Source organism: Gouania willdenowi, chromosome 1, assembly GCF_900634775.1.
Source record: "Gouania willdenowi chromosome 1, fGouWil2.1, whole genome shotgun sequence".
Taxonomy (NCBI): domain Eukaryota; kingdom Metazoa; phylum Chordata; class Actinopteri; order Blenniiformes; family Gobiesocidae; genus Gouania; species Gouania willdenowi.
In genome coordinates this window covers 26,963,846-26,981,857 of record NC_041044.1, presented here as the reverse complement: position 1 = coordinate 26,981,857, position 18,012 = coordinate 26,963,846, and the positions used below count along the sequence as shown (strand labels likewise).

Genomic DNA, 18,012 nt, shown 5'->3' with positions numbered 1-18,012 from the left:
CCGGTCGCTTACGGTCTGCCTCAGAGAGAGGGTGCCATCGCTCCGTGTATGGCTCCTCTCTCAGTGAGTGCTTGACATCTCTCTCCCTGAGGATAGAGACTTGGAGAGCGCTTACGGCTTCGCCTTGGGTGTTACGGACGTTACCGAAGAGTTACAGGTTGCAGTTTGCATCCGTCCCTCCCCGTTTTGCCGGTGTGAATCACTCTTGGGTCTGTCCCTGCACTAAGTCCCGTTCACCATGCATCTTTCATCAGAGCGGGTGAAGACATTTGAGGCATGTCTTGTTTCGGATGGGCAAATCTGTTCAGTTCAGATTGTGTCTTTGTTTACTCAGGTTGATGGCTTCGGCCATTCTCGTGATCCTTGGTCACCTTCACATGAGGAATTTCCAACTGTGGGTGGCCTCACATTGGCTCGATCCTGTGCGTCATGGCTCATGGAGGGTTTTGGTTACGCCAGAGGGCGGCGCGGCTCTGCACCACTGACTTGCCCTGGGCTTCCAGACGAACGGGGAGCCGATGGGCATCGTTACATCCAGGAAGGTGGTCTCCACGGATGCCAGACTGACAGGCTGGTGTTGGACCCACGAGGGCAGGGCTGTGAGGGGTCGCTTGGATGCGATCCTCCAGCACGCTCAGATGAATTACTTGGAACTGTCAGCTGTGTTCCTCTCGCTGATCCACTTCCTTCCATCTCTCAGGGGACATCATGTCCTGGTGAGGACAGAGAATACCATGGTGGTGGCATACATCAACCGTCAGGGAGGGTAGCGCTCGCATTGGTTGCTGTCACAGGCACGCAAACTGATCTTGTGGAGTGTTGGGCGTCTCCTCTCGCTGATCATGAATGTGGGCGCCGACCTGTAATCCAGGGGCGCACCACTTTACGGGGAACGGATGCTGCACCCAGAGGTGGTGCGGCAGCTGTGGGCCGGTTACGGACGGGCCTAGGTGGATCCGTTCGCATGGGAAGAAACCGCGCAGTGAGCAATGTTCTTCTCCCTGCGCAGCACGGAGGCTCCCCTTGGCGTAGATGCACTAGTGTTTGGCTGCGAATGCTTTATTACGCGAACCCCCCGTTGGCTCTGATTCCCTCCACCTTGTTCAGGGTGAGGGAATGCGGACACACACTGATCCTGGTGGCTCCACTGTGGCTGGCCGTGCATAGGCAAGCGGAGATTTTTCAGCTGCTGTGTGCATGTTCCTGGCAGCTCCCACTGCGCAGGTTGTGGGCTCGTGTTCACACTTACATAGATATGACGAGAAGCCTCAGGAGGAGGGATCAGCTGTTTGTCTCCTGGGCCAATCCCTGCAAGGGGAATCCTGTTACTAAGCAACGCCTGTCACACTGGGTGGTGGAGTCTATTGCTTTGGCTTACTCGTGTCAGGGTCTGCAGCCGCTTACGAGTCTGCGTGCACACTAGACTTGGGGTCTTGCCACATCCTGGGCTTTGTTCAGGGGACTGTCTGTTCAGGACATCTGTTCGCTTGTACTTGCTGGACATTTCTGTCCCGTGCATGGCATGGGCGGTTTTACTGTCCTGATGTGATCAGACTTCTGCCCTGGAGGCTGGTGCCGATCGATAAGCATGTCTGCACTATGGGATTTTCCATATCCCATAGTGAGACATCTCACGTAATATTATGAAATAGAACTTTAGGTTTTGTTTATAACCCCAATTCGATGAGTAGTATGAGTGAGATGTCTCACCAGACGACCCTTCTTGTGAAGAGGTGCTTATTTTGAATGGTGTGCGTCTGTCCGTGTCCTCCTTTTATAGGAGGTGGGTCACTCCCTAGCGGACGGACATGCAGACAGAGGTTGCATCCCATAGTGAGACATTTCACTCATAGAACCGGGGTTATATACATAACCTAAAGTTTTAGGGTGTGCTTACACTTTAAATTTACATACTCACAGGATTGACGACAACACTGGGTTATTTTGCATTTTCCTTGCTTTGAATTTGAATTTCTAGTGCTTTTCCCTCTTTTTTGCTGTGCCATGTCATCACTTTGACATGTGTCTCTTCAACTAACGACATATTTGTCTTTCCTCTGCCCCCTCACTTTGATCTTCTTACTATCAAGTTGTCCTTGTACTTTGATAATTATTTCATCCCATTGTCCTCCTTTTTATCAATGTTCCGCCTGAAAACTTGAGTTTTTCTTACATCGCCTAGCTTAGTGTTTTGTTGTTTTTTTTTAAATATTTTTTTATTTGTAGTTCTGTTCTCTTTTTTTCATGCTCATCCCCTCTCATTTCACTATCCATCCTTTTTCTTTCTTTCTGTGCAGTCCCTTGACAGTATTCGATACATTGGCATCATATAAGCAGATTTAAAGCAGGACATGTTTCTCAGTCAAAACTACTACACAGTGATGTGTAGAGGCGAAGCAGACAAGCAGAAACGCAAGCACAGCCGGCGGAGCCTGTTAAATACACCTCTGTGTTCACTTTACTCTGTGTTATATATTGCATTTTATCATGGTAATCATGAGGTTGTTCACACGCAGGAGCTGAATTCAGGCAGGGACCCACCGTTGCGATAAATAGACGTTGACATACAATCTTGTGTGAATACTAAGTACTCAAACAACCACATTTGTCCTTGATCTAGTGCTGGCAGCACCTGCTTAGTGTGCTGGAGCTGCCAGCGGATTGTGACTCTCAGCAGTTACACACCTGCATGTGCTGCATGGCAAAACAAACCAAGTGGCTCACTCAGTGTGTTTTTGTCCCTATTTTTATTGTATGGTCAAAATCAGTGTTTCTCAAACCTTTTTGGCTCAAGCACCCCCTTTGTCTGACTACAACATTTTGCTTAGGCAACTATTTAAAAACAACTATAGAGCACAATGATGGAATGAATGAGTGATAAGAACACACATTTTAAAGAATCTCATTTTGTAAATAAGTGGAAAAATACAGTATTTAGTTCAGTGGTTCCAACCTTTTTTGGATCAGGAATTTTGGGTAACCCCAAAGACATTTATTTATAAACACTGATTTAGTGGCTCCTGAAATAGATTTATTTCCATAGTTTTTATCATTTCCGGTCATCTCACGCCTGCAGGGGTGGGTTCAGGTCTGACTCTTTATTTTTTTTAAATTTTCCATTCTCTTTCTCTCTCTCTAAGTACCCCCTGTAGTGCCATCGCGTACCTCCATTTGAGAAACACTTGTCAAAATCATAAAGGTTTAGGCACCAAAAGATATTTCCAAAAAATGCCTAAAAACACTGTTAACCTGAAATGATTAATGCCTTTTTCTTTTGTTTTCTTACCTTTATTCCCATCCAATCCTTCATCCTGTCAGCAATGTCACAGGGGATTCAGGGATTTACATCAAACGCTGCTGCAAAGGTTTCTGTATTGACATCCTAAAGAAGATCGCCAAGAACGTCAAGTTCACCTACGACCTTTACCTGGTCACTAATGGCAAACATGGCAAGAAGGTCAATGGGACGTGGAATGGGATGGTGGGAGAGGTGAGTGCATCTCTGCTTTGACACTGTTAATCTGTTCACCTGATTCTGAGTGCTGGCAGGCTCTGATACTGGTCGTAAAGCTCAAAACACACAACAGTTCACTCAGCTTCATGCAAAGCTGCTGTCACATTATCTGATTGTGGATTACACAGCTGGCAGAGCATTCAGACATCAGCACGTTGTTACTGTGCTATCATTGTGGGACCTGAGGTCAATATTCAATAAATGCCGCATCTCAGCTATCACGGTGCACTATAGAGTACTTACAGTAACTGCCTCTGCAGTAACGTCCATTTAGCTTCTGGTGCAGTTGGTGCAAGTTTTATGTTTTTCAAAAAATAAACATTGTGCAATGTGCGCCAATGTAAACACTGCCGTGCCGCTCTCGCGATACTTCCGTGTCTTCTTCGTTGGTGTTTTAGAACGTTGGCTCCGCAGTCAGGAAGCGGCAGCGGGGCATTACCGGTCGGCGGACTGTGGCCGCATAGTTCCATGCCCGTGTGTACAAATTAGGTTGGCAGCAGGGGTGGTATGGCTTTGTTGTCGCCCGGTAGATCCGCCCCTACTACTGTGTATGTCTGAGAGGGAGGTTTTTAATCATTTTATTGTTGATTTAATGTTTTTACTGCTGATTTTAAATGTTTGTACTGCTTATTTATCTTATTTATTTTTTAACTGTCACATGTTTTCTGTTGCTTTCTTTTTTTTTTTTAAATCACGTAAAGCACATTGAATTGCCTTGTGTATGAAATAAATTTCCCTTTCCTAAAATTGAATAACCTCCACCAAGAAGATTCATATTTTCACCAGAATCTATTTATTTGTTTGTTTGTCTGTTAGCAGCATTAGGTCAATTTACAGATTTTGATTAATTTTAACCAAAGATAGACCTTCGCAATGGAAGAAGAATCCATTAAATATACTGATTCTGGATCAGTATATTCAGTTTAAAAAATTGCAAAATCCCCATCTCTATTTAATGATTTTTTTCTTTCTTCACCTCAGTTCACATTTGACCGATCCTTATGAACTTTGAATCAGTTATGTCAAGGTTGGTTCCTCAATTTCCTCTCCAAGCTTCATCCAGAACGTATCCGGAATGTACATTTCATCTGGATTTTTAAAAGAAAAATGGGGGTGCCCATACAATACATTTGGACCTACTGTGTCGTTTTTAATGGAAATAGAAATGTATTGTGTGACTAAATGTGTTTTTTTTTTCATGAGAAGCTCGTGAAAAACCAAAAATATGATTGAACAGAACACTCTTTTGGGATGTTTATGCGCGTAGGACAAGACTAAATGATTAGAATGACTTATCCAATAACTGCAGGGCTAAAATTGGGATCCATCCCTGTTATTCTAGTAAATTCGGTGCTAGAGGATCAGTGTTGGGAACGTTACTTTAAAAAGGTAATTAGTTATAGTTACTCACTACTTGTTCAAAAAAGTAACTGCGTTAGTACCTGAATTACTCTATAATAAAAGTAACTTTGTGTTACTGTTGAAAAAAAAAAAAAAGTTGCTCTATGTCAAAGAATTCAGATTTTTTAGATGCGTGTGTCGTGAGGTGCTTCATTAAATTTGAGTTGCTTACAACGGATGTCGACAAAGTCTTCTCTCCTGGATATAATGAACACTTCACATACACGTTCTTGCCTTTGACCACAATTAATTTAAAGTAGTGTTTGTATCGCTACCTTAAAAATGCCAACTTTTCATCAGACTCCTCCACGCTCACCATCTCTGCTGCTTCATCTAATCGGCTGTGTGTGTGTGTGTGTGTGTGTGTGTGTGCGTGTGCTGGCACGCCGCCTAAGCCAATCATAATCGCTCACCTTGTTTTTAACCCACCTCCTCACAACAGCTGAGTAAGAAGCCAGGGGTGCTTTCGGATCACAGTTTAATCAATCAACGCATGTAACGCACCGCATTTAACGTTCAGTAACGATAACGGCGTTGTAACGGCGTAAAAAGTAAATAGTTAGATTACCCCGTTACTAAAAAACAAACGCCGTTACATAACGCCGTTATTTTAAACGCCGTCATTCCAAACACTGTGGAGGAGGAACCATTGGCACAAGTTGGCGGTCTCACGTGTAGCTTACCTCCACCAGTCTGACTGTGGTGTGAAAGAATATCTGCTCCTGAACTTGAGTTAAGATTCTTTTTCAGAAAGAAGAGCATTGTGTCATGTACACACAAACATGAAACCTTGTTACATTACAGCATGGACAGCCAGTGTGTGACCAATAAACTGTTTCTGTGTGACAGCTTCCCACGCTATGATCTAGAATAAATCTCACAGGTGCTCTAGTGGAGAAAGATGCTCACCTGTTACTGAGCTGTCGGTGTCACTCGATAAAAAAGTCACCTTAAAATAGAATGGTGTTAAATGTATTTCTCTGACTTCCCTCAGAGTCAGCACAGTGCACCCGTCTCAATCACTTTATATTTGGTTAGGAATTATACGCCTGTGGATTTTCTTAATAACAAACCCCTTTAAAAAAAAATTACCGTATATAATAAATACATACAATTGTAAATTTCGTCAACTAACTAATTTCATTTTTTGTATTTACTGAAATGTTTTAAATTTACGAGAAACTAGAAGAATTCTGATGACTAAAAATAAGACTAAATCAGGAAGAATTAAAACAAACATTTGCCCACTTTTTAATGCATTATTTTCTAATGTTTTCATTGAGGAATAATAGGCCCATTGTTATGCAATAGAATGTAAATTTACATTGTATCCTTCGGATTCTATGTCATGAATGATTTAAATATGAATTTCAACTGAGTGAAAAAGGAAACTTTTTTTTATTTATTTGCTAATCAGTGTTAATCAAAGATAAACAGTCCATAAATTATTATTTTTTTCTCTCTTAGGTGTTCAATGATCCTCTGAACCTCACAGTTTTATTGATACTGTGCAGCTCGCTTCCTATATGGATACTATCCACTGTGTCGTGCCCAGGATGTAATAATGCCGCTAATTACGCTATCTTCTGAATATCTCTCCCATTGTCAATTATTAACTGACAGTCTTTCATGGCATCAACACTTGTTCCCCTCACCCTGACCGAAGGGCATCCTGTGATCAGCTCCCCAGAATCTTAGACGGACATAATGAGGCTCCTGATCAGAGACAGAGCAACAGAAAGACACAGAACATGGAAAAACAGAGCGAGGGGATGAAAAGAACGAGAGAGCGGGAAAACAGCCTCAGGATAAGAACCGTTTCTCCTCCGCACACACTATACAATAGACAGCCTGGACAAATCAGTGCCATACTCAATGTAACTGATTATGACATATTGTAAAACATGGATTTGATAATGTGCAGTATCAAATTAGTATTGCTCATGTTCCCCATGCACTTTACAATGTGGGATAAAAATATTCAGGTAAGCCTACATCAGCGTTAAGCCTATACATCTGTGTTAAGGCTATACATCTGCGTTAAGGCTATACATCAGCGTTAAGGATATACATCTGCATTAAGGCTATACATCAGCGTTAAGGCTATACATCAGCGTAAAGGCTATACATCTGCGTTAAGGCTATACATCTGCGTTAAGGCTATACATCTGCGTTAAGGCTATACATCTGCGTTAAGGCTATACATCTGCGTTAAGGCTATACATCTGCGTTAAGGCTATACATCTGTGTTAAGGCTATACATCAGCGTTAAGGCTATACATCTGCGTTAAGGCTATACATCTGCGTTAAGGCTATACATCTGCGTTAAGGCTATACATCAGCGTTAAGGCTATACATCTGCGTTAAGGCTATACATCTGTGTTAAGGCTATACATCTGCATTAAGGCTATACATCTGTGTTAAGGCTATACATCAGCGTTAAGGCTATACATCTGCGTTAAGGCTATACATCTGCGTTAAGGCTATACATCTGCGTTAAGGATATACATATGTGTTAAGGATATACATAAGCGTTAAGGCTATACATCAGCGTTAAGCCTATACATCAGCGTTAAGCCTATACTTCTGCGTTAAGCCTATACATCAGCGTTAAGGATATACATCTGCGTTAAGGCTATACATCAGCGTTAAGGCTATATATCTACGTTAAGGATATACATATGTGTTAAGGATATACATAAGCGTTAAGGCTATACATCAGCGTTAAGCCTATACATCAGCGTTAAGCCTATACTTCTGCGTTAAGCCTATACATCAGCGTTAAGGATATACATCTGCGTTAAGGCTATACATCAGCGTTAAGGCTATACATCTGCGTTAAGGCTATACATCTGCGTTAAGGCTATACATCTGCGTTAAGGATATACATATGTGTTAAGGATATACATAAGCGTTAAGGCTATACATCAGCGTTAAGCCTATACATCAGCGTTAAGCCTATACTTCTGCGTTAAGCCTATACATCAGCGTTAAGGATATACATCTGCGTTAAGGCTATACATCAGCGTTAAGGCTATACATCTACGTTAAGGATATGCGATACAAGCAAAATGAGAGCACATAGATTCATTAGTCCACATCCATAAACACCAAACAAGGCAGTATTTTAAAATGAACAGACAAACAGAGCAACAGGAAACAGTAAATAACACAGCTGGCTCTTTATTTCTATTTTTTTCTCTGAAAGTGTTTTTGTGCAGCTTTTACTACTAAACGCTAAACTGTCTGCGTGAAGGTTTATGTCTGGATCAAGGCTATTTAGACTATTACTTGTCTTCCGTTATGTTGGAATGCATCATCAAAGTTTAACAACACATTTCACAGCTTTTTGGATTTTCTCCGTTTCACACAAACGATAACACACTTTATGACGTATGACAAACTGAAACATTAGTATGGCCTTTCTCTGAAAATCTATTGAACCTTTGTGTTTTAATGCTTACAATACAGTGATCGTTAGTCTCTGCTATGGTCTGACCATGGAGAGAATTACGCTCTTTTCTTTGAAGCACTGAATGCAATCCAAACCATCATTATTAATATGATTAAAGATAATTGTTCTTACCTATTTGTGAAAGACCGCTGCATGTTTTTCTCTTTTCGTTACCATGGATCCAACTGTAGCACCTGCACTAATCAGCGCTGTTTATCTTCTCCCTCTGTCTCTCTCTCTGTGTGTCTGCCGCTGACTTATAGGTGGTGTTGAAGAATGCCCACATGGCAGTGGGGTCGCTCACCATCAACGAGGAGAGGTCAGAGGTCATCGACTTCTCCGTGCCCTTCATTGAGACAGGCATCAGTGTCATGGTCTCCCGTAGCAATGGAACAGTTTCTCCCTCCGCTTTTCTTGGTGAGAATCACAGAAAAGGGGCAAAACACAATCACAGGAAGAAACTCAGTGACATTCAAAACAAGTTCCTTTCTATCATGTGGAAACATTTATTCATTACTTTACTCTGACTAAGTGGAACGTTGTGTGAAAAAGCGCTGATGTTTACGTTGATTTCACATAAATAGGACGTCTAATTTGCTGCGTGTCATCTGCACATTATTCCATCAACATGAGAAGTAGCCAAAGACAAAGCAGGACTGTAAATATGGGAGGTGTTTGTGGATCAGGTGATGTCACATGCACATTTGCATATTGAAAACATATTGTGGAGCAGTAATTATAGCAGTAGAATATTACCGAAGTGATAGCGATTAAAAAAACTAACAATGTCACCATGTTTGTGTGTTAAGGTGATAGTTTACATCAGTGGTTCCCAACCTTTTTTCATCATGACCCCATTTTTTATTTTACAAATTTCTGGCGAACCCCAGAGACTTTTTTTTCTCTAAAATTAGCTTTTGATCACGTTTGTTATACTGTGTTACAATTACAAATACAGAGTAGCCAGGATTATCCCACATTAGCCCCATATTTTGAAAAAGAATAGTAATTTTTAAAAAAAAAAGTAAAATTATGATTTTTTATTAGTAATTTTTTGAAATGTGATTATTATTAAACATTTCAGGTGACCCCATTTCATTTTCAAGCAACCCCACATGGCGTCACGCCCCCAAGGTTGAAAAACACTGGTTTACATAATTTACATTAAACATGCACAGCAATGACAGACTATTCTGCTGTCACATTCCTGTTTTTCCAAATGCAAGTTGGGTGCATATTTTCTAGGGATGGGACGATATACGATACTGTGTTCACAGTAACGATACGGGATGATACTTTTGGAAAGGAAAAACAGTAAAAACGAATTCAGTTTAAAAAAATTAACCGTGCTTTTTTTTTTTTTTAACTTTAACTCTGGCCAGACTTAGATACTTACTGTGGGTGTGACCTTTTCAACTCAAGTGAATATACAGTATACTTTTAAAGAAACAATTACATAAATAAGACCAATCTTTTCACATGCAAAAAGTGTCACGCTGCAAATAGAACGCAAAAACAGAGACCGACAATTCATGCACCCTTAACATTTTCTCATTTCTTTACTAATTGAACACAATGCTTTGGCTGTAGGAATAAGAAAGGTGTAGGTGTACTTCAACTGATGTAAATGCATAAATTGATTAAAACACTTTAACACCTGGCAGTTGTTTGAATTAAATAACAAAGTGAAGAAGAAGAAGACCTATAGTTACAGCTCAGGAATTTGACAGCGGTCTGATGTCTGATTTCATGTCTTTATTTGGGATACAAAAAATGATTTCAGTGAATTCTATCAGTTATTACATTCCGATCAGCTCTTAGTTTAACCTGAACATCATCTTGTAGTTGACACTTCTCGTGCAAGCTATCGACGCAGTACAGATGTGAACATGCTCATCTGTCTCAGTAAATCTTATACTGACCTATGAAGCAAAACGACTTCACTGTGACGACTAACACTCAAAGCAGAGTGCTACTTCTTTTCTTTCCACACCTTGGCACACTCTTTTTCAAAAGTGCTTGTTAGTGCTTATACAATCACAGATAAATTCAAAACATGTAAATGTAATACAGCACACAATGTATGAATATGAAGTACCTCAGTGGTACCAGAGGGACAGCGGATTATTTAGCTGAATTTAATGCTGCTCCACTCCCCTGTCTGTCTTCACTTGCCTTTTAGTATTATTTCCTCTGTAACCGAGCACACACGCTCACCCCACCTCCCTCCGTCTGTGTTTCAGAACCCTTCAGCGCCGATGTCTGGGTGATGATGTTTGTGATGCTGCTGATCGTGTCAGCTGTGGCCGTTTTTGTGTTTGAATATTTCAGCCCGGTGGGTTACAACCGCTGCCTGGCCGATGGGCGAGGTGAGAGAACACATTCACTCATCTGCTAACACACACACACACACACACACACACACACACACACACACACACACACTTGGAAGGTAATTTACTCCCCTATAAAGGTGAGCATGTAGGATAATACAATTTTTAGTAAGTTCGGTGTCTTCTATTGGTGCTTTTAAATGTGCCCCTGAAGAAAAGCATGGGAATGAAATGAGGACAACACAAAGGGAACAACTACAGCTTTCTCTATCCTTTTGACATTATTATACTCACTACTACGACTAATACTACTACTAATAATAATAATTGGTTTGGATTTATATAGCGCTTTTTTTGATGAGACTCAAAGCACGTTACAGAAACTATTTTTCATGCGCTGAAGCATTCACATCAGTCATACAAGTGGTGGTAAGCTACACTGTAGCCACAGCTGCCCTGAGGCATACTGACAGAAGCGTGGCTGTCATTTCCCCCATCTGACCACCACCAACATTCATACACATTTCACACCCATTCATACGAGGCGATGTGGGTAAAGTGCCTTGCCCAAGGACACACAGCAACATTATTACAAATATAAAAACCTTCAGAGTTGTAGAATCAGCAAAATACACATAAAGCAATTTGTTCGCTTTTTCCTTCATCTATTAGTTCTGGATTTGCTGGAACTTATTTTCACCCTGAACCTACTACATAGTATTTGCACTGCTGTACCTTTGCACTGTATGAAAATATTTATGTGCTTTTAATTTATTGAGATTTTATTGTTTTTATTTGTATCATAACACTATTGCAAGCTGCTAAAAATTCATTGTATGACTTGTACAATGACAATAAAGAGCCATCTATCTATCTATCTAACCTGCTAATGCAGTGCTAATCTCCAACACACGTATTATTGAACTGTTGGAAGGAACTGGAGAGGAACAAACTATGCTTTAGGAGAACATGCAAACTGCACAGAGCCAGCTGGTCCATACTCTGCATTTTTCATATTGTAAAGAAGAGGCACTAACCATTGCACTTTTAGATGGTAAATTTGGGATTTAAATGAAAGCTGCAGGAATTTTGTCTAGGAATGCACCGAAATGAAAATTTGTGGCCGAAGCCGAATATAATTACCTTCCATACTCTTATTTCTAAATTCATGTACCCCCTTTGTCTGACCACAACATTTTGCTCAGAATACTTTGAAAAACAACTACAGTGTCACGGATTGCTGTTGTTGTGGACCCAAATGCAGGGAAAGATGGAGGCACGATGCAAGAGTAGCGTTCTTGGAACCAGTCCATGTTTATTTCAAAATCCAAAATCCAAACTTAAATACAAAAACAGGGGAGTAGGAACAGGGAGCAAGACCAGAAACACGGAAGGAGACAACTAACCAGACATCACACACAATGATCCCGCAGCCATACTGTGTCCAACCACTCAGCTAAATAGTGGAGGAGGCCTGATTGGGAATGGGCCACACCTGGGTGAAAACACGAGGGAGCTAATCAATCACCACCCAAGCACACAGACATCACTGAGGGGTGGAGCCACAAACAGGAATCCCTGAAACACCGACAAGACTCAGAATAAACAGACACAGAATAACAAAACACCCAACAGAACATAACATACAGAGCATAATGACGGAATGAATGAGCGATAACACACATTTTAAAGAATCTACTTTTATAAATAAAGTGGAATTAAAAACATTATTTAGTGCCTCCTTCACATCCCACAATGCAAAGCGTGAAACTTTTCCAACAATGTCAATAAAAGGAGTGTTTATGGTGAAGATCAAAACAAAACTTCAAGCGACAACTGTTTTAGGCAAATTATCTTTGATTTATTAATCTATGAGGTCTACACTATGGATTTAACTGCTATATATATATATATATATGTGTGTGTGTGTGTGTGTGTGTGTGTGTGTGTGTGTGTGTGTGTAGCAGCTTTAAGGCATACTAATCAAACATTATGAGCAGATGTAATTTTAGTTAACTGACTAATTTATAGGTTTAGTCGACTAAAATCATGTGGTGTTGAGTCGCCTACAACTAAACTAAAACTAAACGGATCCTAAATACAGAGAATATATATATATATATAGTGTTATTTTTGCTGTCAAAATTATCACTGAGTAAAAACTTGGACGTATCCAGCCTTCTGAAGTTTCCAGTTTTGGTGTATTGATGTGGAAATGCACTGATCATAATCCCTTTATAAGCCACATTTTACCATCTATGGCCACTTCCAGCAAAAAAAAGCTCAAAATATTTCAAAGATCGAATCATCTCAAACTAGTTTCCTGAATGTGACAATGAGTCTACTAAACTCCAATAACCTCCCAGTCCTCTAGTATTATTCTGATGGAGCACCCTTGGGATGTGGTGGAAAAGGACATTCCCATTATGGATGTGGTTTCCAGCACCTTATTAAATCAAAAATATGTCACAAAGAGTTAAGAAAGCTCTGGAAGCAAAAAAAAATAAAACCCAGCAAAAGCTACTGTAGATATACTTAAACAGTGACCAGTCAACCAGTCAAAGTACGTGTCAGAGTTACTGGTGAAGGGAGTATGGCGACGGGGATGAACGAAATGTACTACAAGCCCATCAAAATGGTTCATTCAATCTATTTATTTCCTCTTCTGCTGTAATACACTTTGTTCTGTTTGACTCCATTAGGTTTCCATTAGGTTGCAGAATAGCAAAGAAGGGTTAGAGGGCTGCTTGTTGAGCCATTTTTTTAAAGATCAAACCAAAGAGGATGAAATAGGTTGGCTGTGTTTCTTCTCACGGTTTCTCTGTGCCTTAGCAAAGCAACAATGGATGGATGTGGTGGTTAATCTGTAGGTTATATAAGAGAGTTGGTTATTATTTTTTTTTTTTTTATCATACTGCTACTTCAACTGTAGCATAATTGTAGCCTGCTGAGTGCACGTCTTCCCCCTCCTCCACACTTTCATTCTCCCTAAGATACAGTAGGTGGCAGTTCCCTCCTGCCACCTTGTCAAACTGCCATTGTAGTAGGAGGAACAAAGCCAGTTTGTAACAGCACGTTTTCACTGCAGTCGCAGCGAGAGCAGATGATCACTGCCAAAGCAATGGGCAAACATGTATTTATTCTATCCATCAAACGCTCATAAACAGAGACATGCCTGTTATCTGTGTGACTGATGACTTTTCCTTCTGTTCTCCAGAACCCGGTGGACCCTCTTTCACCATCGGCAAGGCCGTCTGGCTGCTTTGGGGTCTGGTTTTCAACAACTCTGTCCCTGTGCAGAACCCTAAGGGCACCACCAGTAAGATTATGGTGTCAGTGTGGGCCTTCTTTGCTGTCATCTTCCTGGCTTCCTACACTGCCAACCTGGCTGCCTTTATGATCCAGGAGGAGTATGTGGACCAGGTGTCGGGACTGTCAGACAAAAAGGTGTGATTCTAGGCAGCGTGATGGTTCATAGGGTTGAGGAGCAGGTGTGTGAAAGTACATCAGTTGTGTCACTGTGAGGGAAACGTATATGATTTAGGGATCAAACTGCAATGATCATCCATATTACATATTGGCCTGTGATGTGGATGATCAATCACACAGTTCTACGCTTACAGTGTGAGAGCCGTCTATTAGGCAGACATTCAAACAGGATAATGTGAAGTTTTCAATCTGTTTTGAAATCTATATTCATCTATTGGCAGATTTTTCTGATTGTTTGTCATTTGAGAATTCAAAAATATCCAAAGATCATAAATGTAAACAATATGCCAAGTGTAGAATGTCGAGATCAAATACACACACACACACACATACACAGCTGAAGTTGCCGACCACAGCTTTTACCAGTTTAAATTAAAACTGTTTTACAGTGAAGATTAAAATCGTATGCTGTGTCTTTTGATTAGAAATGTTTGTTTTTTGAGTCAAGCATTGCTGCCAACAAATTATTAGTGTTTATTTTGGTAAGCATTCACTGAGTTAAATGACTGAAGGATGTTTGCTGCTTTGGTGGCTAATAAATGTCCTTTTTGCCGCTGTTTTGATTGCGCTGCTCTGTGGCGAGGTGTGTTTAAGCAGATATGAGTATTTTATGGAGCTGGAAGAGGTTTCGTGTACTTTTTCTCCAAATGCAAAATAATTTCTTAATTGTTGAATATGACTCAGACTGGAGTGTGCCTATGATATATCAGCACTAGGTTGGTGGTAACCACCTTATGAAGTTTATCGTCTACTATTACTATAATTGTGGACAATAGAGATTATCATTATTGTCTAAGTCCAGTGTCATTCAATGCATGAATAGAGAAAGGATCAAACAGTTGTCTATATAATTGTCTAAATAAATGTAACCTTAACATATTATTCAAAAAGAACTTGCTGGAATTATTACAAAGAAGTCAGGGAAACATCAAAGCGATCAGCAGACGCCTCTGAAGAAGTCTGGCAGTGAACAGTCGAAACATGTCAAGAGACTGAAGTAAATTTCCTGAAGGATCTAATTTAAGCTTGTTTTCATCTAAAGCAGAAAATATAATTAGATCAATGTTTAGTTGTTTAAGCATTAGCGTGACTTTAAGTTACTCCATGTGAGTAAAACATTTGAGCTTTATTTACCAACATTTCCACAAGCTTTAGATTAAAAAGTCTTCCACAGGTGTGTCTGTTGCGTATCAGAGTTAAGGGACGTTGACAAGCTAAAATATCTTAATTTGCTGCTTCACAGCAGATTAAAGGCTCTTTGATTCAGCTGTGTGTGTTTTTTTTTTTTTCAATGCTCACACATTCTCTGCCTTTTTTATCTGTTTCCTTTTTCCGCTTCAACCCTCCCATCACAGTTCCAGAAGCCAAATGAATTCTCACCGCCGTTCCGCTTTGGCACCGTTCCCAACGGAAGTACGGAGCGTAACATCCGCAACAACTACCGCGACATGCACGCCTATATGACCAGCTTCCACCAGAAGAATGTGGACGAGGCACTGTACAGTCTGAAGCATGGGTGAGGAATCAAACAAGGACAGGGGAAAAGTTGCAGACAATTCACCTGGGATTAAATATTTAGTGATCATAGAGCTGTGAAGTCCTGAACTGGTTTAAAACAAACAACAGATGATAGAGATACGTAGAAGGATAAGGAATGAGCGTTCTGGGTGACGTGTGTGGGCAGCCAGCAGAGCTACGTATTTACCAAAATAGCATTAAAACATTAATCTGAACGTTGACTCACAGTTTATTTTCTTTAGTTTTATTGATCCTTAGTGAGGAAAGAATTCACACCTGAGGAGTACCCTGATGTCTGTACAGCTAAATAACCACCAAAACCAATACAGCCACAGCTCTGTGCTTCGCTCTTGGTGGAGGTAACAAGGCAATTGCTAGATGGTAGCTGTTGGTGTAATTATGGTAAGGTTTTATTAACACTCTCACCATCTTCAAATCACATCTCAAAACCCACGTTTTGAGACGTTCACTCTGATTTCCATCCACCACAAAGCAAAACTTCTTTTTTTTAAATAGTTTTTCAGGAAAAATGTTACCTACCTCCTTTTTAAATCTCTAATCTTTACGTTTTATATTTACTGCTTTGTAATTCTATGTTTTTGTTGATGCTATTTTTAACTCTGCTTGTAAGGTGTCCTTGGGTTTTTTGAAAGGCGCCAAAAAATAAAATGTATTATTATTATTATTATTATTATTATTATTATTATCCAGACAACTTTTTGCAAAAAGAAGTCAAAAAGAACTTGCTGGATTAGTTGGTGTCAGTATTTAAAAAACAAGAATGAATATAAAATTAAAACAAGGAGATGTGTGTGAGTGATTGCCATATTAACACCTGTTTAATGCTTATTTATACATTATGCATATGCACAGATTCACACATTTGGATATATTTGTGTGCACTGCACAATGTTTTCTGGATTGAAGTCATTTTTTTAATGCACTTTTTATACATTAGGCCCCAGAACCTATTCCACAGCCCATAGTGCCACAGCAGTAACCTTAGGCTAATGCAACTTCATCAGTGCACATAAAGTGAATCCATTAGTTGGCATCAGTTTAACGTTTAACATTGCTCACCACTTCACCCGCCGTTAGGTTGGAAACATCAACAGAGTGAACGAGTTTGTTGACGTTTCTATCCCTCTCGACCAAAGGCTTATAGAGAAAGTGTTTATGTGGGTTGGAAAATCATGGCTTCTACAGGGCAACATTAGTTATGATAATACAGTGGATCTGATCCCGAGACCTTCAGAGTAGTTAAGACTGTGGAACACGAACCATCTGATCAACTGAAGAAATCGGTTAGAGGACTTCTACCAAAAAAGAAACCATGTATTAGCAAACACCAATCACATTAAAGATATTTAATAGATTCTACAGAATGAGGGATGCGCTTACCATGTATCACATCAACACTTTAATTTACCTTTAATACATTTCTGTTTCCCTATTTTACACTGTTGACAATTTCATTTTGTCACAATTTGTTATTATTGGATTTTATGATGAGAATGTTTTTTTTATAAATATCTTCAATGTGTAGCAGTCCAAAAACCAATTTCTCCTAAGTGAGAGAAATATATACCAAATAGTCACCTTGCTCATTGGACTGCCACAACACAAACACTGCTTCAAGTATCTTTAAATATCCATTTCTTAGAAAGTGTCTGGCTGCTGCAAGTCTCTTTGTAAAAGGACAGCGTAAATCATGGGGCCGCCACTCTTAGGTAGCGTGCAAGTGAATTCATAACTCCCTTTAAATAACAACACTTTCTTTTGCTCTGCAGAAAATTGGATGCATTCATCTACGACGCTGCGGTGCTGAACTACATGGCAGGCAGAGACGAGGGCTGTAAACTGGTCACCATCGGGAGCGGGAAAGTCTTTGCTTCCACAGGATATGGCATCGCCATCCAGAAAGACTCGGGTTGGAAACGAGCTGTAGACCTGGCCATCCTCATGCTGTTTGGAGATGGTGAGGACTTAACGGGGTTTTGGCTATAAATGCATTGAGAATGTGACATCATACTTTTATAAAGGATTTTTTTTTTACAAGAATACAACCTTTACATGTCGGGTGCTTTCACCGTTATATCGCTTGTCACAGCTGCATCATGTCCTCAAATTGAAGGAAACTCAACATGAAACCGTAACCTCCGTTCCACCCATAGAGGGCAGTCACTCTGACATTTTACAACTACAACGCTAAAATTTAAATTTTGGACTAAAATGTGAAGAGTGAGACTAGGACCAATTAACTACATACTTCAAAACCTAATCATATAAATATTCAAGCAAGG

The 18,012-nt window shown here is 40.2% G+C and overlaps 1 protein-coding gene across 9 annotated transcripts in view; it reads left to right on the top strand.

The window, feature by feature from the left end:
* Window positions 1-18,012, top strand: part of grin2bb (glutamate receptor, ionotropic, N-methyl D-aspartate 2B, genome duplicate b) — a 135,709-nt gene that overhangs the window by 102,640 nt on the left and 15,057 nt on the right. For all 9 annotated transcript variants that reach the window (XM_028443152.1, XM_028443143.1, XM_028443134.1 and 6 more), the window contains exons 10-15: window positions 3,319-3,490; window positions 8,633-8,786; window positions 10,613-10,738; window positions 13,920-14,149; window positions 15,547-15,707; window positions 17,500-17,687. In XM_028443152.1, coding sequence (XP_028298953.1) covers window positions 3,319-3,490; window positions 8,633-8,786; window positions 10,613-10,738; window positions 13,920-14,149; window positions 15,547-15,707; window positions 17,500-17,687 — 1,031 coding nt within the window. The remainder of the gene's footprint in view (window positions 1-3,318; window positions 3,491-8,632; window positions 8,787-10,612; window positions 10,739-13,919; window positions 14,150-15,546; window positions 15,708-17,499; window positions 17,688-18,012) is intronic.